This window comes from Penicillium bovifimosum (genome assembly GCF_028826915.1).
Source record: "Penicillium bovifimosum strain IBT 22155 chromosome Unknown utg000005l_segment0_segment0, whole genome shotgun sequence".
In the NCBI taxonomy this organism is placed as follows: domain Eukaryota; kingdom Fungi; phylum Ascomycota; class Eurotiomycetes; order Eurotiales; family Aspergillaceae; genus Penicillium; species Penicillium bovifimosum.
The window spans coordinates 1423300-1444554 of record NW_026622714.1 but is presented as its reverse complement, the minus strand read 5'-3'; the positions used below and the strand labels follow the sequence as shown (position 1 = coordinate 1444554).

The window sequence follows — 21255 nt, the reverse complement described above, 5'->3', positions numbered from 1 at the left end:
AACTAGTTACTGCGTACATTAATTTCTACATGTTCATGTCTATATCCAATGCACCACAACCCACACAAGAAAAAATAAATCCAATAAGGCTATACCAACAACACATCCATAGATAAAGTGTAATAAAAACCGAGCATATAAACTCATAAGACTCTCAAAAAAAGGTAAAAAGGTAAAAAAAAAGAACGCTCTTGCTCTTATCTCTCTGCTCTTTTAGCCATAAAACTTCCAGTGGAAAGAATCCTCGCATGAACTGGTTCCAAAACCATCTAAATAATTCTCAGTTCCGCATTCCAACTTTCTCAGTCCAAACAAAACAAAACATCTAAAGCACAGCTTTTACTGCTGAGCCTGCTGGGCCTGGAGGTAGTTGTAAGCGCCGTAAGCGAGGGCACCGCCGAGGAGGATGACGGCGTAGAGGCCGACGCCGAAGCCGGAGGTAGAGGTGGAGGTGGAGGAGTCGGTGCTGGGGGTGGCGACGGACTTGGGGGCGGGGTCACCGGGCTGTTTTGGGTTGTTAGTCTTGATCGGTTTATGGTGCATGTGATATTGCGCGTGCGTGGTTGGGGGGGGCCGAGGTGGTGTAACAATAGGGAATGGGAATGGGAATGGGAATGGGGGTTTTAGGCAAATGGAAAGAATCAGCCAGGGCCACGTACCAGACGCTTGACGGTACCGACGAGCAGACCCTCGAGGATCTCGCGGGCCTCGTCGCTGTGGCCGACGTCTTCGAAGGCTTCGGTGCTGTCTTGGCCGCCGACGTCTAGGAGGACTTCCTCGCCACCACTGGGATTTGTTAGCTTGGTTCTGGATGTTTTCTGTTTCTGTGATTGTGGTGGTTTGAGGGTGTTGGCGATGCGAGAGGAGCAGGTTTAATCTGTAGCTTGTTTTGATGTTTTGGTGTTTTTTTTTTCTCCCTCCTTATCCACCGTCTTGTTTTTCTGCTCCCGTTCCCTCTCTCGCTGTGCGGACAGGGTATGTCTTCATTGACTCCGGGTATTGTATTGGGTATAGGGATCCATTCGGTGGTTTATGGAGGGATAACGTACGGGTGCTCATCGACGAAGCTGCTGCAGTCGTAGACCTTCTCGTTGACGATCAGGTAGAGATCCTTCTTGGTGTTGTGCTTGGCGATCTCCGCGAAGGTGAGTTCTTGAGTGGCAGACATGATGAAGGTATCTGAGGTTGCGGTTGTTAGATGTAGGACAAGGATTGGGGAGAAGTGAGGGGATTTGTTGAGGTGTTTGCGATAGGGGAAAATGAGAAATGTTGGGGAGATATTATTGGAGGCGAGACTTACAGAATTAAGAACTGGAAGTCCAAGAAATAGCAAAGAGAGGAGAGAGAGAGAGAGATAGGATGTGAAGATCAAATTGAGTCAGGGAAAAGAAAAAGAAGGGCCGGGGCTTGTGTGGGGGCCAGGTACCGGCGATTCGTGATGCCGTGAATGACATCCGGGGGAAGGAAAAGACCACTTTCTAGCGGGGATTGTCGGTTAAGGTGGCCATTTTCACTATTGGAGAGACATTCAGCAATCTACAGGCTCTACCAATTAAATCTACTCTGTCTACACCTGTGACCTGGTTGTAACATATCTCGTTGATAGCGATTTGGAGATTCTCCGGCGAATCAGGGGCTGCTTATTAGGTTGGACCTCGGGAGATCTGGCCTTAAATGGTATCACAGTAGAAACATCGCCATGTGTATACACAGTATTTGCACGATTGCATGATTATAATTCATTCCTTACCTGTACTCCTGTCAACTGCTGTCATGCTGTCAACTGCCTGGTTAGTTACCTCGGTCAACGGATAGCACGTCGGGATCTTTGAAGATCAGACAGACATGTCATTCAGACTATCTAAGGTAGTAATATACCCAAACCAACCCCATTTATGGTAATCATGCAGTCATGCTAAAGAAAAACGCTCATTTCGCTGGAACTCGCTCATAAAACACAATATACGCCTGCTCGTTCTGTAGCCGATCCCGCTCCCGAAGATTCCGCGGCTGGAAATCGGTTGCCCGTTCATCGTCAAATTTCCGCCAGCACTGTCGCTCCGGATCGCGGACCAGGGAGATGTAGTGTCCGCTGCCCATGGAGGAGCCAATGTGCCGCAATACCGCAAAGGCATCGTAGGTGAATGGTGGAACTGTGGCACCCGTCATGGGCGCCACCCCGGGCTCCGGAGGCGGAGGCAAAGGGTAGGGGATCACAAAGTCGTCCATTCGTAGCCCGTGCAGGGGGAAGTCAATCGGAGTGTGGATCTTGCGGGCGCTCTGGGTCTTGGAGGCGGAGAACCGCTTGAAATGGACGACGAGGATCTGGGGGGCGCGGGTAATGATGATCTGCTTGGTCGCCATTCGCTTGCATTTACAGTACGGGCACTTCCAGACTTCGTCACCACTCAGCATCTCCTCCTGGCAGTAGCTGCGGAGGCACTGGTAGATATCACCGGCACCCGTCGGGGGAATCTCAACGCTGATGCTGTAAAACGCTTCGTAGGTAGTGGATGTTTGTTTGCAGGTCGTGCAGCGCAGTCGGCTGGCATGTTGTCCGGCAAACAAGGAGGAGATAAATGATTCCTCGCGATGAGAATATCGGTCCCATTCGATTTTGGAAACCTTCGTCATCGCCATCCGTTCTCGTTGCATCTCCTCCGAGAAGGTCAAAGGTCGGAGCGGCGTGCGCTGCCAATTGATATTGAGATCTTCGTGGAGGCAATCCACCACAAAGTCGAAAAATTCCTTGGCATCTTGCTGGCGGTCAATGGCCCATTCTCGATTCAGACGTCCACAGAAATTCCGGAACGAAGTGGGCATGATGACTTCCACGTCGTTCTTCCAAAGCGATCGGATCAGATTCGCATACAGCCCGGGCATAACGCCCTGAGATCCCTTCCAATTCTTTTGTACATAGTGGCGAAACCGGTTATCGATGAAGAACCTGCTTAACGAGATCGTGGCGTTGAGACATTGGATGGTGGCATTCATGTAGCACGTAACGCCAAAATTGGTCAGGCCAGTCCGCGGAAGCTTGAGGCGATCGAGGCGGAAGCTAGGAGTATATAAGGCTGTTCGATTCGCCGAATTCTGTCGTTCAAGATGGGGTTGAGTATTTCGATTGTCGGAAACACCGCTATAGCTTGGACGGGGCACAGCAGGAGGTGGCCGAGAAGGGGCTGATGGCATATGCGCAGCGTAATTCGGAGCAGGAGCAGAGGGAGGACGAGGAGTCGCATGAGACATGGACTGCTGGACATCTTGTGGTTCGGGGAAACGACGCAGGAAAGCCTCATATGTATGGACAAAGGGACTTGGGGGCTCTGGCTCAGTTTCCTCGGGCTCTTCCGATAGTGGTTCCTCTTCGGTATACGTTCTCGGGTCAATCTCCTCGGTCTTCGATTTCTCCATCCACTCGGACAATTCCTTTGAGTTCAGAGGAGTGAACTCGCGGAGTCGTCTCTTCCGAATTTCCAGGCTTGAATTCGCACTAGCCATTGTAGGCACTCGGCCCAAAGGCCGACCAGGTCGGGCAACCGGCTTTCGTGCCTGTAGAGAACTCATGGCCGCAGCGGTCGATGATGTGGCCAAGGATTGTTGCCCTAAAAGATCGATCCATGCATCCAACCCACCAAGCAGAAGAGCAGGAGGTCGCCCAGCCTTCAATGGCTTGTAGGCATTAAACTCATAAAGGGTATCATGAAGTGCTCGCAAATGGGGCGCCGACGTCCCCACTGGTGAGCCGGCGAGATAGCTCACGGAAGCGGTACTTTGATCGTAGTACACCACAAGGTCATACTCGTTCCGTTTTTCAAATAATGCTTGCTCATGCTCAGGTGAAACAACCAAACGTTCCTCTAGTTCTTCCGCGGATACGTTCTCTTTCAGAATCACCGGCTCTATGCAAATAATGGATTTTGCATATACATGGCCATTGTCATACTGCTCTCGAGGTCGAACATCAATCAATAGCACGTTGAATTTTCGCAGATTTTCAAGCAGGCTCTGGGCAGTAATCGTTGTGCTATAGGGCAGATCCGGTGAATTGCTTCGCGTTTCTCGTGCCGGGTTCAAGCCATTAGGCGTCATAGACCGGTAAGGGTTGTCCTCCCGATTGGGACTAACGCGAGGGGAGTTGCTGAATTGCGAGTATCTTGGATTGCTCGAGCGGTTGCTTTCCATTGAAGTTCGCGGCGGGTTCGATGTTGGCTTTGATGGCACGGTGAAGACAGGGCTATAAGCCGGGTCTGGGGCACGAGGCAATGATGTGTTGAGAGGTAATTTTTGTGGAATGGTTGGCACATTCGACGAAGCTCCCATTCCGCGAGGCCCTAACGGACGCCTTGGCGGTGGGGAATTGCTTGCGCCGGAGGGGATGTTCGACGGATGAAGTGGGGTCTGCCTTGCAGATCCCACCGTCGTGCTGCCCGGTCCAGCAGTACTCGATCCCAACCCTTGATTGGGAGGAGATGCCTTGAGTTTGGCGAAACGCTGCGCAAGCATGTCATCTGGGGGACTAGAAAATTTCGGTGAATCAACGGAAGGCTGAGGGTTGCTCTGATACTGCGTCGGGCTTGGCATTCTGGTCAAGTTTGTTGCTGACTGTCGATTCTCACGACCCCTCGGTGCAACAGAAACTCGTTCTAGAGACGTTGGCGTAAACGCACCAGTTGGCTGCATGCCACTAGCTAGATTATCTTCGATAATATCATGCTTGATCGAATCCATGGTGCCTTGTTTGGACCGCACCGCTTTCAACAGATCGGCAAACTCCTTATACCGCTCAGAATGTTGGCTGATGTTTCGATAGTCCGAATGATGAGGAATCAGGTTGACAGTAATCTCGGAGGCACGAAGGTACTGCACGTAGGCTTTATCGGTGTAGTTGTCATTAAGAAGTTTCTTGGCCTTTTCAATTGCATCGGCAGCCGTTGCCAGGAGGTCAGGGAGCTATGATGACTGTTAGAGATCACCCGCACAGTTTCCAGGCAGCAACACATACCGGCGTGGTCTCGTTAACATTTAGTGCAGCCGCCTGATCCTGCAGGTCTTTGATATTCGGAAATCGAGGTCGCCTTGGTGGGGTGGGAGAGTGGCCCTTTGTATATGAATCCGGCTCGCGGATCTGTCCGCTGGCATGCATGATGTCTCTAGGGCCGCAAGGATGTCGGTTATCCTCCCAGGGTAGTATGTTCGGAAGAGATGGCAAAGTCGCCGCCTCGGAGGTCATGATAGATCCAGGCAGCGACGCGCGAACTTAGCGCATGATTATGTCCAGAATATGGGAGCTAAAAGAGAGAAGAGCAAGTCTAGTTGCAAAGCCAGTTCGCCTGGAACAATCCAAATTGAAATAAACAAATACAAGCAACGAAAGACCAGATTAAAGAGGACAGATCCAGGAACGCGATGCGGGATGGCTCTGGGGTAATCAGATGACAGTACTTCACCGCCCTCCACCTATGACGCCAGGGGCTTAGTCACTATTATCGGGGTGCCTGGAAGCTCGTCGTCCAACGCATCAGCCTGGTCTCCATTTTTGTTGCATTTAAGTGTCTTGGCTACCTGCAACGTCGGTGTGCTTGCGCTTCTTTTGAATCTTGTACGCAAGCTAGGTGTTTCGCCTTCACGATGGCAGGCTGGTTCTCTTCAACGTCGCCGCTCGATGAGCAAATCGAGCGGGCGACAGCTTCCTCCCTGTAAGTGCTAATTACCGCGTTATGTCTCTGCCTACACCTTTATGCGCAGGCGCCTCGTGCTCGTTTGGGATTATGAATAGGTGGCTGACATACCCCTAGGGAAGACATTGCTCTCAACCTCGAGATATCAGACATGATCAGGTCAAAGAGCGTGCAGCCCAAAGACGGAATGAGATCTTTGAAACGACGACTCGAGAATAGAAATCCCAACATCCAACTGGCGACATTAAAGGTGAGCATTGCTTTCCAAATATGTATCATATGTTCGAAACAAGTACTGATAAGCACACCCCGCACCTCCAGTTGACCGATACGTGTGTTAAAAACGGAGGCACTCACTTCCTTGCCGAAATCGCCTCTCGCGAATTCATGGATAATCTTGTCTCGCTGCTGAAATCCGAAGGAGCCCCCCTAAACGCCGACGTCCAGGGGAAGATGTTGGAGCTTATTCAGAACTGGGCCATGGCTGCACAGGGCCGCATGGACTTGACGTATCTGGGGGAGACATATCGCAAACTACAAGGCGAAGGATACCAGTTCCCCCCAAAGACAGAAATGAGTGGCAGTATGTTAGAGAGTAGCGCTGTAAGTATGCCCCCAAAGGCTTCGCGCTGAAGCAGAAACTGATCTGTGACTCCATCATAGCCCCCAGAGTGGATCGACTCCGATGTATGCATGCGCTGCCGAACTCCTTTCAGTTTCATGAATCGAAAACACCACTGCCGGAACTGCGGCAATGTTTTCGACGCTCAGTGTTCAAGCAAGACTATTCCCCTACCGCATCTTGGAATCTTGCAGCCAGTCAGGGTAGATGACGGGTGTCACGCCAAATTGACCTCTCGGTCATTTGCACCACCCGGGATCTCAGATCGGTCCGCGTTCAAAAATAACTCCATTAGCAAGTCCAATACAATGGAGCCTCGTGCTGCTAAAGCAGATACAGGTTTTGATGAGGACTTGCGTCGAGCTTTGCAAATGAGTCTTGATGAAGCTGAGGGAAGAGGTTCCTCAGGGTTTGTGCCCCAGACAGGTAACGCTCCAAAACCAACTAAGGCTGCCTCTGGGCCGGAAGTTGTGGATGAGGAAGATGCAGATCTCAAGGCTGCGATTGAAGCGTCGCTGCGTGACATGGAGCAACATAAACAAAACCATGCTGCCGCATTGAAAAATGTTCCTAGCTCGGGATCTACGCTTCGCGATGCCTCTAGCACGCCAGTTGCACTGCCAAAAAATCCATACGAACTGACCCCAGTTGAGGCTGAGAATATTCACCTTTTCTCCACACTGGTAGATCGGCTCCAGCATCAACCTCCGGGTACAATTCTTAGAGAGCCGCAGATCCAAGAGCTATATGAAAGCATTGGTGCACTTCGACCAAAGCTGGCTCGAAGCTATGGGGAGACCATGAGCAAGCATGGTAAGTTCTGCTTTCTTCGCCCGTTGTACGAGACGGCAAGCTAATAGCCACAGACACTTTGTTAGATCTCCATGCCAAGCTCTCTTCGGTTGTACGTTATTACGATCGCATGCTGGAAGAGCGTCTGACCAATGCCTATTCGCACCACACTCTTGGCCACGGAGCTGTTCCGGGGGCGGCACCGTATCCCAATCTTCAGCCAGGGTTCTCCGGTCACGCTCCCGATCTCAAGGCCGGAGCCGAGAATTTCTATTATGGAAATCAAATAGACAACTCTCGCCCATCTACTACCATGTATGCATCTCACCAGCCGAATGCCGATGGATTCCCCGGAAGTCCCAGCGCTGTCCAGAATCCCTCTTACCCACCGCAGGGCCAATACGGAGGTCCGATGAATGAACCTCACAGTCACACATGGGGTGGAAACCCATACCCTTCTCTTGGATCACCCCCACCCAGCAACCCCGTTCCAAACCAATATACCACTGCTCCGGTACCAAGTGCTCCTGGCCAATATTATGCAGGACCGCATGAATCAGATTCAGCCCAATCACCTAGTACGGCACACCCATACCAGCCGTCTCCTATAATGCGCCGGGATTCTCAATATCATGCCAATGCGCCCCCCGGTCCTTCTCCCTCCCCCTGAGCAGCACACACCCACCGGGTATGGGCAATCATCTGGTCATTCTGTACCATCTATTGCGCCGTCACCTCATCAGCAAGCAACCGGTCCATCTCAGTCCTATTATTACCCGCCGCAGTCCCATCCTCAACAACCTCACGCTCCATCCGGGTACCCACCAATGAATGGACCATCTGGGACGTACGCATCCGAGACTCCAAGTCAACCGCCTTATCAGAAAGCACCACAGCCAGTGGAGGAGAATCTGATTGACCTATAGCGTTGGTACATGTCTCATCATGTGGGCGTTTTCTGTGGCTTTCCTTTTCTACTTTATCTCTATCTATTTTCCCCTTTGGTGATACCTGAAGACGTCTAGTAGATTGAATGTGTAACTTGGAGCGGATGAATGCAGAAATCTCAAGTATACACGGAAACCTACCCCATGCGTATAGCTGCACTCGCCTCGATCCATTTCGTGCTCTATTTAGTAGGATGATAGGGTGTAGCTTCATTGACGTCTCTTTAGCCGGATTTCCAATACCCCAGATGCTTTTCAAGTGTGGCTTTCACCAACTTTTAGCTGGATAGACGAACGTAACAAAGACAAAGTAGTAAAAAGGTCCAGGCCACTGGACTAGGCTTTCCATTTGTATTCTTTTGGTGGCAAAGGAAGCGTTGTCGGCCTGAGGCCGGTAACGGTATTGCGTACCCGCTTAATCGCCGAAGACAGCGAAACCAACCTCTTTCTTCCTCACTTCACCAATTCGCCTGAATATCTTGGATATCCCTCTCTGTTCTCTCGTTCATTTGATTTTTTTCGCTTTGTTAATGCTTAATGGTGGCTTTGACTGGTGTAACCCGGTGTCCAACTATTGAGTCGTCATTTTTTGCCTGCATGCTCTCCGACCTGCTGTGAGACCTCTTCGATCGACTTGCCTCGGCCAATCCCCACATTCTATGCTCCAGCACAGCTGATTAACCGCCTGTGGCTCTGGAAGCTTTCTCGCTTACCACCATGCCTAATTCTAATACTTCGAACACCTCCTCCCCCGTCAAGCGCCCCGGTCTCGGTCGACGTGCTGTGTCCTCCCATGCGGTGGTCACGCGCGCTGCCAATCCTAACGACCTGTCGCAGTCTCACACGCAGAAGGCACCCGTGCATCACAAGCCTCACCGCGCCCATGTCGTTGGCGGTCACCGCAATCATCACCGCAACCCCTCAACTGGCAAAACCTTCAATAAATTCCAGCGATCACAACTAGGTCTCGAGACCGCTGGGCGGCATCATCAGCGCAAGAAGTCAGCCCCCGCAACGCCAGTGGCCAGCCCCAAGGACAGCACCCGCATCCACTGGGATAACGCCGTGCATGACCGTCGAACCGACCTTTCCATGAAAAGAAACAATTCCACTCCTGCGTTGCATCGGAATCCATACGCACTCGGGAAAAAGGCGTTGGTGACCGACCGACCGGCCACCAGCGCTGCAAAGAAGAAGACGGTCGGCTTTGAGCTGGCTGATGATGAAACGGACGAAGCTGAATGGGAAGATACAACACAGTCGCCCGAAAGTACGAGACGCAACTCTGTGGCACCACTAAATCCTAGCGCGGACAACGGCACCGTCCTTGTCGACCACCTTACCTTTGTGAAGCGGCCCTATCCACAAGCGCCTCGAGCGACCAGTCTTCCCGAGTCGATTACCAACAAGTTTGCCCGAGAGCGTAGTGAACTAGACGAGGACGAGGACGAGGAGGATGAACAACACGACTCGGAAGTTGAGACCGACAAGTCGACACAGCACACGGAACACGGAGACATCGCAACCCGCCTCCTAAGCCCTTCGCATTCGACTAAAGCACCCCCCGCCATGTCTTCGATTTCGGCCATGGTGAAGCCAGAAGCCAAGAATCTCAACCCTGCATCGCGTAGTAGCGCATCTCTCAACTTAGCTGCTGGCCAGGACAACGCCCGGCGTACATTCTCCACAACTAGCATGGCAAGCATGCCGGGTTCTCACCCCCAAGCCGCCTCATCCTCTATGGAAGGTGGTGTCTCGAGGTTCATTATGAATAAGAACGGCATGCAGGCATCCTCTCGCACCGATTCAGACTCGAATACCCCATCTTCGTTCCTTCCCCATTACCACCCGCAAACACCACCATCCCCTCATACTGCGGCTACTCAGCCGACCTCATCTCCTGCACGGCCGCGAGGGGCCGAACTACCTTCTCGCACGCAACAGAAACTCTGGCTTCAGCGCACCGCCACTCTCAATAACTCTCCTCCCGATACTCATGGAGTGGCTGCAACAGTTCCGCCGTCTGGAGTTGATGCAAATTTTAGCGGCGCTAGCCACGCACGCCCCGGTGCTGGCACTTATGATGCCAACAGGGTGAACGGCGAGGGTCGAGCTGGCGGTGCAGGGCACGACAGCGAAACCCGTCATATTCGCAAGGCATACGAGAGGACATCTTTGGAATTGATGGTCGTGAGACGTTTCCAGTCTCCTACTGGCCAGAGCTTTGCTCGTCTTCGTCACCTCGCCCAGGTCAACAAAGCGGTACCTGGACCAGTTCTCGGTAAAGCAGTCAAATCAGCACCTCACTTGCCCCTTCTTCAGCAAGACAAACGACCCAATCGTCTCAGCTCCAACCCTGCATCTAGTTCCCAATTGGGTAATACGATCTCCACCGGAGATACAGCCACGAACAGCGATCCTACCAGTGCCCCACAGGATGCCAAGTCTAATGACCCGTCTCATCGCATTCTCTCCACCTCAGCCGAAGGCATGGGCGATTCGGGTGAAAACACCCAGGGATTCCAGATGAGTGACAGCGATATGCTGATCCGCCGGATGTGGGAGAGCCGAGAGGTCGCCATCCACGGTTAATTTACGATTATTCACACTTTCCAGCCCCTTCATGCTCTTGATGATTAGCTTCACGGTTTGGCGTTGGCAATCTGCTTTTTCTTCTCTCTCCTTTGACTCATTACAGCGGCCAGATTGCACATAATGTATCTGTCTCGGTTCGTTTTGCACCTTTCGCATTGCATTCTGTTGATATCACTTACAAATGCTACTTAATTCAAACTGCACGGTCCCCATGCCCCTTGCCAGCGCATTACAGTAGATTCAAAGACAAATTGGCTGCCTAGGAGTGGCTCATGCTTCGGCTGGGTTGACATCCGGCGTTGCTCGCATGGCCTGACCTGCCTGGCCTGATGATTAATGGCCAATCCCGGCCTCCTGATTTGCCCTACAAAACCCTAAGTACTCGGCCTCATACTTCACTTTCCATGCTTCATGCTCGAGTGTTTCCTTGAGATCATTATCAGACCAAGATGAATCTCCTCGTGCCTCTAGTAGCAGGCCAGCTTCTGCGAATCGCATACTATACCACCGGACTCATTCTGGTGTCCATCGTCCTCAATGTGATCAGCCAGCTCTTCCTCTATAACAAAAAGGAACCACCTGTTGTTTTCCACTGGGTCCCTTTCATCGGGAGTACAATTGCCTATGGCATGGACCCATATCGGTTTTTCTTCGCATCTCGTGCAAAGGTATCAATATCTCATGGTTCTTTATACCTCTTAACGAGATGAAATATATCTACTAACAGACACCTCTAGTACGGTGATATCTTCACATTCATCCTCCTCGGCAAGAAGACAACCGTCTATCTCGGCGTTGAAGGCAACGAGTTCATCCTCAACGGGAAGCTGAAGGACGTCAACGCCGAAGAAGTCTACGGGAAACTTACAACGCCCGTCTTCGGGTCTGACGTTGTCTACGACTGTCCAAACTCCAAACTAATGGAGCAAAAGCGTGTATGTGTTCATCTACAACTTTGCAATCGCCTAGTCTACCATACACTTCTAAATACCAAAGTCTGACGTGTTAACCCAAACCCAGTTCATCAAATACGGCCTAAGCCAAACAGCCCTAGAATCCTACGTCCCCTTAATCGCCTCCGAAACAGAATCCTACATAAAAACCTCCCAATCCCTCAAAGGCCAATCCGGCACCCTCGACCTGACCCCAACAATGGCCGAAATAACAACCTACACAGCAGCCCGCACCCTGCAAGGCATCGAAGTCCGCTCAAAACTAACCTCCGACTTCGCCTCCCTCTTCCACGACCTCGACCTAGGTTTCTCCCCAATAAATTTCCTCCTCCCCTGGTTCCCGCTTCCACACAACCGCAAACGCGATCTAGCCCACGCCCGAATGCGCGAAATCTACCTCTCAATCATCAAAGCGCGGCGCGCCACTTCTACCTCCTCTCCATCCGAGAAGAAAAGTCAAGAACCAGACATGATCACCAATCTCATGAACTGCATCTACCGCGACGGCACTCCAATCCCAGACAAGGAAATCGCTCACATGATGATCACTTGCCTAATGGCCGGTCAACACTCTTCATCCTCGATAAGCTGCTGGATACTCCTGCGTCTCGCCTCGCAGCCGGAGATAGCGGAGGAGTTGTTCGCAGAACAGAAAGAGAATTTGGGAGATGATCTGCCGCCGCTGCGCTATGCGGATTTGGAGAAGTTGCCGCTGCTAAGGAATGTTGTTAAAGAGACACTCAGGATCCACTCGTCTATTCATACGCTTATGCGGAAGGTGAAGAATCCCATGGCTGTGCCTGGCACGGAGTTTGTTGTTCCGGTTGGTCATACGCTGCTTGCTTCGCCGGGTGTTACGGCGAGGGATGAGAGGTATTTTGTCCAGCCTTTGCGGTGGGATCCGCATCGGTGGGAGAGGGAGGGTATTAGTGCTAGTGCTAGTGATGGTGGGGATGGGGAGGGTGAGACGGTTGATTATGGGTATGGGGTTGTTTCCAAGGGGACGAGGAGTCCTTATTTGCCTTTTGGGGCGGGGAGACATCGGTGTATTGGGGAGAAGTTTGCGTATTTGAATTTGGAGGTTATTGTTGCGACGTTGGTTAGGAGGTTCAGGTTTTATAATCTTGAAGGGAGGGAGGGAGTGCCGGAGACGGATTACTCGGTGATTTTGCTTCTTTATGCTTGGTATTCGAATGTGTGGCTGACTTGATTATAGTCTCTCTTTTCACGGCCTATGCAGCCCGCCACGGTGCGATGGGAGGTTCGTTCGTAGCTCATGGCGGAGACTAAGGTCAATGATAAAAGGACCTTTGCCTAGCACTGACTGTGTAGATGGCAAGAGGCTTCATTCTACCATGAGGTGCTCAACTAGTATTCTTACAACAGTCTTCAAGTAGTTGAATCAATGCATTCATTGGATGAGCTCGTCTAACGCTTATACTATAAGTGTAGATATCTTCGACTCCTACCAACCCCGTCGTAAACCCCTTATTCACCCCTACTCTCCATTATAAACGGCCACAGCATCCTTAACGAACGTATCAAAAGCACCATCCCCAGTAACAGGAACAATCGAATCCGGAAGATCCTCACCCTGATCATTCCGATCACCAACAGTCTTAGCCTTCGTCTTCTCAACCCACTCCTGCGCAGACTCATACTCGCTATCAGCCGTAGTCTGATCACCATCATCAAGCGCCTCAAGCATAGCAATCAAGTGCTGACAAGCATTAGCCCACTGCGCCGCAACAGTCGCCCACGGCGCAACATCCGTCGCAAAGCCCTTCAAAGCCATCTTAGGCAGAACATCCGGCAGCGTAGCGAGCAGTTCAAGACGATCACGCAATGCCGCGGTGCCGTCTTCAGATGAATTGGAATCCTCGCGAGCAGCCCAGAAAGCATCAATGTCTGCATTTAGCTTGGGGGCATTGGTTGTAGGGGTCTGGTACGGCCAGTTCTGGTTGAGATCGGCGAATGCAGCGACTGCATCGTGGGCATCGCTGTCGCTGCCAGCGAGCTCCTGGAGAACAGCATCCATGGACTTGGCGGCGTCGTAGGACGGTCCGTTCCATGTGTAATCGGCGTAATTGGCTAAGGCAGGCAGAGAAGCGTACGGCTGTATCATTGGGTTGGATGTGAAGCCGAGGAGGTGCTCGTGTAGATCGGCGGCACGGCCGGTAAGCGGGTTGAGGAATAGACGGTCGCGATTGCCGTCGTTGACCGGGAAGTTATCCCACAGATAGAGCTTGTCAGTAACGTAGGTCTTGTCGGCCTGGAGGACGCTGTCGACTGTGATATTATCGCTGAAGACTCCCTCGCCGGTCCACTGGATGCGGATCTTCTTGTCCAGCTGGGTGCCGAATTCCTCCTTGTATGGGTCCGGTTCGCTGCCGGCGTAGTTGGTGGGGACGGTCTCGAGATCTTTCAGGTTGTTTTTCTCGATGTATTCCTCCTGGATGCGGTTCAGGTAGTAGGCCTGGGCATCGGCGAACCAGTGGTAGTCGTCTGTGTGCGGCCACTTCTCTGTATCTTCGTCGCAGTGGAATTCAATAGGGATATCGTCAAGAGCGACGTAGAAGCTGCAGACGCCTAGATCCCGGATCTGATCGAACTTCGCGATTGTCGCGTTGAAGTCTTTGTCAGAGCTGAAGCATAGATCCAAACCCGGGGAAAGAGCAAAGACGAAATCGACATGGTTGGCGTTTGCAGTATCTACGAGCTCCTGGAGCTCCGTTAAAGCTTCACCCTCGTACAGGGTTCGCCATTGGGCACGGAGGAGCGGATCATCCTTGGGCGTGTAGATGTAGGTGTTCATCTTGTGCTGTCCGTAGAAAACATACTGATCCAGCCGTGCCTGGTGAGACCAGGGAATGCCGTAGAAGCCCTCGATCGAGCCGCGGATAGACATGAGCGGCCAGTCGCGCACGCTAATGCCTGGAACATGGTGGCCGTCGAGGAGTTGACGGAGAGTCTGTGACGCGTAAAATGTACCACGCGCGTCTACGCCATTGAGCACAATGCTCGGCTGGTTCTCGTACTTGCCAGAGGCTAGCACGTAGCCGTCGGCTGCGAGACCATCGGCGGACTCTCCGGTAAGAGCTTTGGCTGCGGCTGCCGCAGGGCTGTTCTCTTCCTCGGTGCCGATGATGATCTGCGTTCCGTCGCATGTAGGATCAGTGGAGACGACGGCAGTACCGCCTGCGGCTACCACGATCGTTTTGATTGCGTCAATCGTTGCGGCATCTGCGGCGCTGCCTGTTACGATTGTCACAGAGCCTTTGAGCGAGACCTCCGTTCCGGATAGTGAGATATTTTGAGGAGTTGGCCATACTGCGGGTACTTCACCGCTGTCTTGACGGCCAGTGAGCCCAGTGGGGGCGGCGCTGGCCGGTGCAAGAATTAGAAGGGCAGTGAAAAAGGCCCGTAGGGGCATAGTACGATGAGGATACAACATGATGTGAAGAACCGCTATCTTCAGGGGCGCATTCAGGTTGATCTATATACTCTCGGAGACTGGCAGGATTGACAACCACCCGCAGTCGCTTTGAATATGCCCGAAGTGGTTACATTATAAAGAGCCAGTTACAGTGCCTTGGAAGAGCATACTAGTAACTTAGCAAGTACCACCTTGTCGATCTCCAGATAATGGTCTTGATACCACGAATCAGCCATGCCGCCTATCAATCGCGCCAACTTTTAAGCGTCTTGGCAAAACGTCTTAAGCTTTGCTATAGGCGAGTGTAACCTGGGGACGCTACACCAGACTGCGGGGTTTGGAGCTTCGAGAAGGGGAATTGATGAAGAAGGTCAGGATCCCCGCAATCTTATATCGGGACCTCGGGACAATCTCCGAAGTGGAGTGACATCTACGCATTAAGTTGTGTATTGTGAAGTACTGCTTCAAGGTTGGAATGAAGTGGAATTGACAATCGAATATTAGTTAGGGTAGCCTCTTTGGTTTATTCTATGTTGCTTTGCCTCCCTATGCTGTAAGTCAAGCAGTCATGACCTCTAGAAAATTGAATGGCGCTCAAAAATCATTAAGAACCCAGCCCAAGATCTAAAAGAGACAATCTTCGCAAAGTAAACGAGGGAAGTAAATCACCGCTCTGGCTTGTCCCTTCTGCTGCTACGTCCCGAAGTCCCACCTCCGCGGCGAGCATTGGCATTCCCATCATCTCCAGCATTATTTCCCTTAGAAGCATTCGATGGCTCTGCCGCAGGTTGACTTTGGCCCTTCTGGCGCTTCTGGTTTGCCTTCGGGGTTCCACTAAGAGTGGAAGTCGAAGCACGTTTCTGCTCTTGGGGAGCAGCGCCATCACCGGCACTCTTGTTGCCTCGACGCTTGCGCTGCCCATTCGCAGCGCCAGCCTTGCCGCCTCGTGCGCTCTTTCCAGAGCGAGCTTCCGCTGGCTCGGGGTCTATCAATCCTTGCACGCGCTTGCTTTCCTGCTCCCACCATTGCTGGAACTCCTGCTCGGCCTGGATCTCTTGCATTTTATGCTTCGCCGAGGCTGCTTCGCGGATCGCTTCCTTTTCAGTCTGTTGCTGGAGCAAGATAGTGGACAGAGAGTAAGAGCCCGAAGATGGAGAGTACGATTGCGTAGGTTCCGGGCGTGGAATGTGACGGATTGACTGGATTGCTGGCTGGGGTGGTGTCGGATGAAGGTTTGGGGTTGCTGTCGAAGGTCCTGGGGTAGGAGGTTTCGGGTGAGACGATTGCGGCTTGCCCGATACACTGTGGTGCTGCGTTTGCCCAGGTGCTACCACAGGCTTCGACTTTGGTGGGGGAGCGCCGGCTACAGTCTGGCGCATAGTCATAGACCGCGGGGACGACGAAGCAGGTACAGAAGTCTGGGGGCTCTGGCCTGGCAGAGGATCGGTCGAAGGGCGCGATGCGGGAGAAGAGCTCGCTGGCTTCTGCCAGGGATTCTGCGGTGCGTCTTTCGCCTTCTTCTGAGCAGCCAGCTGCTCTTGCATTCGTTGCTGCTGGAGTCTCTTTCGCTCCTTCTGTGAGATCTTTGGTACAAAACTGCCGCTGCTGTCGCGACGATCTGCCATCCCCAGCGTGAGGTTTGAAACCTTGGACTGAGATGCTTCCCCCATTATGTCTTTGAGATCCTTCTTGGAACTCGATATCTTCGGTGATGCCCATGGTGCCGATGAAGGATCAGATGATGGCGTCAAAGCGGACTTCTGGCTGAGAGCGTTTGCCCTGGTCTCAGATGGGGACTGCGCCAAGAGCGAGCCTTGTGGTGGAGACATCTGACTATCTAAGAAACTACGATAGCCCAATGAAGCTGACTCTGGGGTATCGGGACATGATCCACTTTCAGTGAGGCCTTCGGTGAACCTAAGCCCGCGCGTGGCACCCTCGCCTTTCGAGCCACTAGGCGACATAGGAGCCTCCTCGTCCATTTGAAACATGAGATCACCAGTCGACTGGCTCGCGTTCAACATTGCGCTTCTACCAGCAATGCTCTTTGGCTTCCGCGCAGAAGAAGGCTCAAGGGGAATGCGAGACGGCAAAACCATGTCATCGACCCTTCGTTGTTTGTCGGCTTCCACTGTACTGACAATCTCGGGGTATCTTTGAAGGAACCAATCCTCAGAATTGACACGACGGGAGACGGGGCAGAAAGATAGCTGTTTCTCCCGGCAGACCATGTCCAACTCCCCGAGCAAAACAGGATCCAAGTCGTTCAGGTAGCCATTCGCAAGCATCGCCTCGAGATTAAGACAAATATATTCAAGTGCGGCAGACTTGAGCAACGAGACATGGCAAGGAGCAACAGAATTGAGGAGGTAGCACACGTTGCGCGTCGTGACAAAACGACCGAGCACAGATTGGCACACTTGGCATAGTCGGTCGATCATCAGCTCATCGGCCACGAACATCACGTCCAAAACCAAGTCAATGAAGTCATCCAGGTCATTGGTCCGGACTTCGTCAAACAAATGTTCATCCGTGTCAGCATACAGGTAACGCCGGACAAAATCAAATGTCGAGCGACCGATGTGCTTTAGGTTGACAAGCACCCTCTGGGTTGGATTTGATTCGCGTAGTTCTAGCCACCTTCCACCTGCGTTGCCATGGTAAAGGGTGTCAAAGAACGGGCATCTCGCGCACACAATCGGGCTGTGTACCCTGATCGTATCGTCTTTGAGCTGCAAAAGCAAGTCTCCGTCGTCATAGAAGGACGGGCGATTAATAGCATGAGCCAGATCAAGTGTCAAACTTGGTTTAGGCGTGACCTTTAGTCGTGCTGCGCGCTCCAGTGTTGGCAGGCCGAGCTGCGGGGCAACGCGCATGACTTCAGCGCGGACCTTCGCACGGAGGTTCCCATATCCATCCAAGATGTATGTCAAGTGGATGTCCGTGTAAAGGAATAATACCACAAATAGGACGGTCATGGGATCAACCTCTTGGAGGGTGATCTGAGGATGTCCGTCGTTGCCGTATTCGATGTCGAAGGCACCTGAAACGGAAGAATGATATGACGCATGAAATTCGTCTAAAGCTTTACTCAAGACCAGGCTGCGACCAGCCAGGATAAATTCGTGGACCGGAAGGCGGAAATCAGACAGAGAGGTAGTCACCCAAATAGTTCCCTCTGTCCATGGAGGAAGCCAATGGCTATCGATATCGCCGGAGGGTTGTATGACTCTCCGGGCATTCCCTAACGTTAATATCGAGAATGGGATTGGATTTTCCATATTGAGATTTGAGTCCGAGGGATCCGGGCTGGGAACTGAAAACGGAGCCAACGGTGATAGATCAGCCCACAGGCGGCCGGGGTCGCTCGAGATGTGTCTCGTCACTTCACAGTCACGCTGAGCGACGGCGTAGGCGCCAAAGGCATTGCTGCGCACTGCCACTGCCCGCGAGAGGCCAGGTATGCGAGCAAATTTGAAGTCTTTCAAGGCTCCCTTTTTGTTCTTTGTCCGCCGTTCTTTTCTCCACGCAGAACCAGATTTGGTACAGATGATGATTGAACCATCTTGTCCAACATCAACGTCGCTCGCTGCCATGTGGGGTTTCTTGACGGTCCAGGCTCGAACAGGAACGGCCAAAGAGTTTCTAATCTTTGCGGGATTAGTTGTGGATGATAAAGCCGAAGGACTAGCAGACTGGTTGACTTGAACGGTGAACACATCACCAGAGCTGGATAATGCACAGATTGTGTTGCCCCCGGATGTGATTTTGACGACACGATTGGAGGATGTGTCGTAACTGGTGGTCATGAAGCTATCCCTGATAAAACTCGAGGTTACCTCCAGAGGGAGGGAAAGCTTCGAATAGCCATATGACGCGAAGACCCAGACCTCGTGGTTTTGCAGGAGCACAGACGTAGCACGATCAATGGCGGACACCATGCTGATTGGGGAATTGAAGAGAGATGCGCCAACGCGTCGTGGTGTCGTTTGGACGTCAAGAGAGCGAGCATCAGAATCGACCAGGCCAAGTTGACCCTCGTTCTTGCCGAACGTGTAAAGACCGGACGTACTAAAGACCACCGAATGGATCGATGATGCCGCTGCGCCTAGGATGGTTTCCTTCTTGAAAGGGTTGAAGATTTGGCGAGGTGTCACCTGAATGGGGACATCATTATTATTACTGGATCTGGGTAGGCTGTATCCAAGTTGTCCGAACTTGTTGCTTCCCCAACTGAAGATTTCACCATGCTCGGTGATCGCCAAGCTGTGATCTTGGCCCAGGGCAGCCGACACAACTCTCCTTCCCTCCAGTCCACCCGATTCAATGCAAGCAAAAGTAAACCGGGTCGACTCGTCTCCTGTCCCAAGGCGTCCTCCAGGTCCATACCCACACATGAACAGATTAGCCTCGGGATCAGAAGTTATGATAGCGGTGTGCAGTTTGGACATGACAATATCCATGAGTACCATTGGCTTGTTTGAAATCAACGCGGGGAATGTGGATGACTTGCTGCTTGGGATGGTTTCTGCGAGCCCTCGATCGTGCAACCTCTGGCGGTATTCGCAATAAAACCGACGTAAAAGATGATCAGGGCGCTTCAGGGAGATTCGCTCGGGAAATTGCCTGTCATCCTGATCCCCGAGACCAAGATTCAGATTTTTGTTGCTTCCAAGAGTGAAAACCTCATCAGCGAAGATACCCATGGTACCCCCGGTGTGCCCCGGGGGATTCCCGACATTTTCCTCTTCCCCATCTGAACTGATATCGGGCCATGCATCACTATCGCGAGAAGCGCCAATCAATGGCGGATGGTGTGCGGAAAAGCGCGGAAGGTTGCCGAGTCGAATGGTCGACCCGAAGAGGTCAAACGGACTGTAGCCCTCCAAATCCTTGGTTTTGATCAGCCCACCGCCGGGGTGGCTGGGATTTCCGACTTTGCTGAATTCCATCGTATCTTGGGTGTCACGCGCCATGAGCTCCAAGGCAATTGTAGCATTGCCTGCATAAAGAGCCCGATGCAGAGCTGTCCATCCACTCTCCAGATCTTGCACATAAATATCAATGAATGGTATTTGCAACAAGGCGCGCGCAAATTCAGGAGCGGTGGGTTTCGACGAAGAAGCGACATGGTGAAGCAGTGTACGGCCATGACTATCCCGGGCATTGACATCGGCGCGTGTCAGAGTCGAGACCTTGCGCGGAGCCGATCGGTCAGGTACGGGCGTTGCAGGTGATGATCCGGGGTTCTTCTTGCTTCTCGGCGTATTCGGGGATGAGACGATCATGGTCCCGGGGCTCCCGGTTTTCGATGACAAAATCGTCGCAGTACTGGATAACCCTCCGGTACTTCCTGCAGCCCGCGGGCCCACAAACGTCGCGTTCGCCAGGAACCGCTTGAACTGTTCCAAGTCATCTTGTATAAAATACGTCCACAGCCTGTTACTCATGTGCCCGGAGTGGTCGACGCGCCGGATTTCTTATCGGACTAAAGCTCGGCGTCGCTGTCACCAGCAGGGTGGACGGCGACGAGAGACTCGTGATAAGAGAATCCTGGTGCCAGGTGTGGTAGTGGAAGAAGAAGGACTGACGCTAAGTCTGGCGACGCGCTCTGGTCAATATGAAAACTTATGAATGTTGGTAACGCGAGATCAATTGTGGGCTCGGATTTTGCGCGTGTGGCGAAAGCGCGGGCTGATAAGCTGCGTTGAACCGTCGTTTAACAGGCAGGTGCGTTGAGAAGAAAATGGGACAAGTGGGGTGTGAGGGTCTAGGATGTTGGGGGAGGAGGAGGTTCAAAGTAGAGAGACTTGGATGGAGTGAGAAGTTCTGAGTCTCACTTCCAAGGTTTCGAGTTAGGAAGCTGGCCGGTTTGCTCTCATCCGCGGTTTGCAATTGACCCGGTGGCGGATAACGTCCATCGGATCAAAATGTCATCTCTACTTCTACGACGATGCATAAACGGTCCTTGGTCCCGGGTCATCTCGAACTTATTATTTTACTTCTGAGAATCGTCCAGGCATTTGCGGACTACGTGTATAGTTAGTTACATGGTATACTAACTAACTAACGTTTTCAATGTGAAGGTTACGTTGGTGCTGAACTGAGGAATAGTCAACTGGTCTAATTTGGGGAGACCTTCAAGTAGAGAGATGAGCGCACAGCCGGAACAAACCATCCGGCTTCTAATTGCCTCGTGTCTGGCATTGAATGGATGGGCTTGATTAAC

General features: G+C 52.2%; 7 protein-coding genes across 7 annotated transcripts; 3 read left to right on the top strand and 4 right to left on the bottom strand.

Annotated features, from left to right (window-relative positions):
* Positions 1-339: 339 nt before the first annotated feature.
* Positions 340-1168, bottom strand: N7515_005726 (cytochrome b5-like heme/steroid binding domain-containing protein; the record flags this gene model as incomplete). Its single annotated transcript, XM_056666470.1, has 3 exons — positions 340-504; positions 660-786; positions 1050-1168. 3 exons carry the CDS (start codon positions 1166-1168, stop codon positions 340-342), a joined length of 411 nt encoding a protein of 136 aa, XP_056520066.1.
* Positions 1169-1929: 761 nt separating this feature from the next.
* Positions 1930-5233, bottom strand: N7515_005725 (putative ubiquitin C-terminal hydrolase; the record flags this gene model as incomplete). Its single annotated transcript, XM_056666469.1, has 2 exons — positions 1930-4953; positions 5006-5233. 2 exons carry the CDS (start codon positions 5231-5233, stop codon positions 1930-1932), a joined length of 3252 nt encoding a protein of 1083 aa, XP_056520065.1.
* Positions 5234-5631: 398 nt separating this feature from the next.
* On the top strand, positions 5632-7765 carry vps27 (ESCRT-0 subunit protein VPS27; the record flags this gene model as incomplete). Its single annotated transcript, XM_056666468.1, has 5 exons — positions 5632-5699; positions 5799-5931; positions 6003-6284; positions 6345-7116; positions 7170-7765. The coding sequence occupies 5 exons, from the start codon at positions 5632-5634 to the stop codon at positions 7763-7765; spliced, it is 1851 nt and encodes a 616-aa protein (XP_056520064.1).
* A 994-nt stretch (positions 7766-8759) lies between these two features.
* On the top strand, positions 8760-10634 carry N7515_005723 (uncharacterized protein; the record flags this gene model as incomplete). The annotated part of the gene is made up of 1 exon (XM_056666467.1): positions 8760-10634. The coding sequence occupies one exon, from the start codon at positions 8760-8762 to the stop codon at positions 10632-10634; it is 1875 nt and encodes a 624-aa protein (XP_056520063.1).
* A 332-nt stretch (positions 10635-10966) lies between these two features.
* Positions 10967-12863, top strand: N7515_005722 (cytochrome P450; the record flags this gene model as incomplete). Its single annotated transcript, XM_056666466.1, has 5 exons — positions 10967-11056; positions 11081-11305; positions 11375-11572; positions 11658-12752; positions 12807-12863. The coding sequence occupies 5 exons, from the start codon at positions 10967-10969 to the stop codon at positions 12861-12863; spliced, it is 1665 nt and encodes a 554-aa protein (XP_056520062.1).
* Positions 12864-13088: 225 nt separating this feature from the next.
* N7515_005721 (beta-N-acetylhexosaminidase family protein) lies at positions 13089-15044 on the bottom strand (the record flags this gene model as incomplete). Its single annotated transcript, XM_056666465.1, has 1 exon — positions 13089-15044. The coding sequence occupies one exon, from the start codon at positions 15042-15044 to the stop codon at positions 13089-13091; it is 1956 nt and encodes a 651-aa protein (XP_056520061.1).
* A 647-nt stretch (positions 15045-15691) lies between these two features.
* N7515_005720 (BTB domain and ankyrin repeat protein) lies at positions 15692-20476 on the bottom strand (the record flags this gene model as incomplete). The annotated part of the gene is made up of 1 exon (XM_056666464.1): positions 15692-20476. The coding sequence occupies one exon, from the start codon at positions 20474-20476 to the stop codon at positions 15692-15694; it is 4785 nt and encodes a 1594-aa protein (XP_056520060.1).
* Positions 20477-21255: the final 779 nt, after the last annotated feature.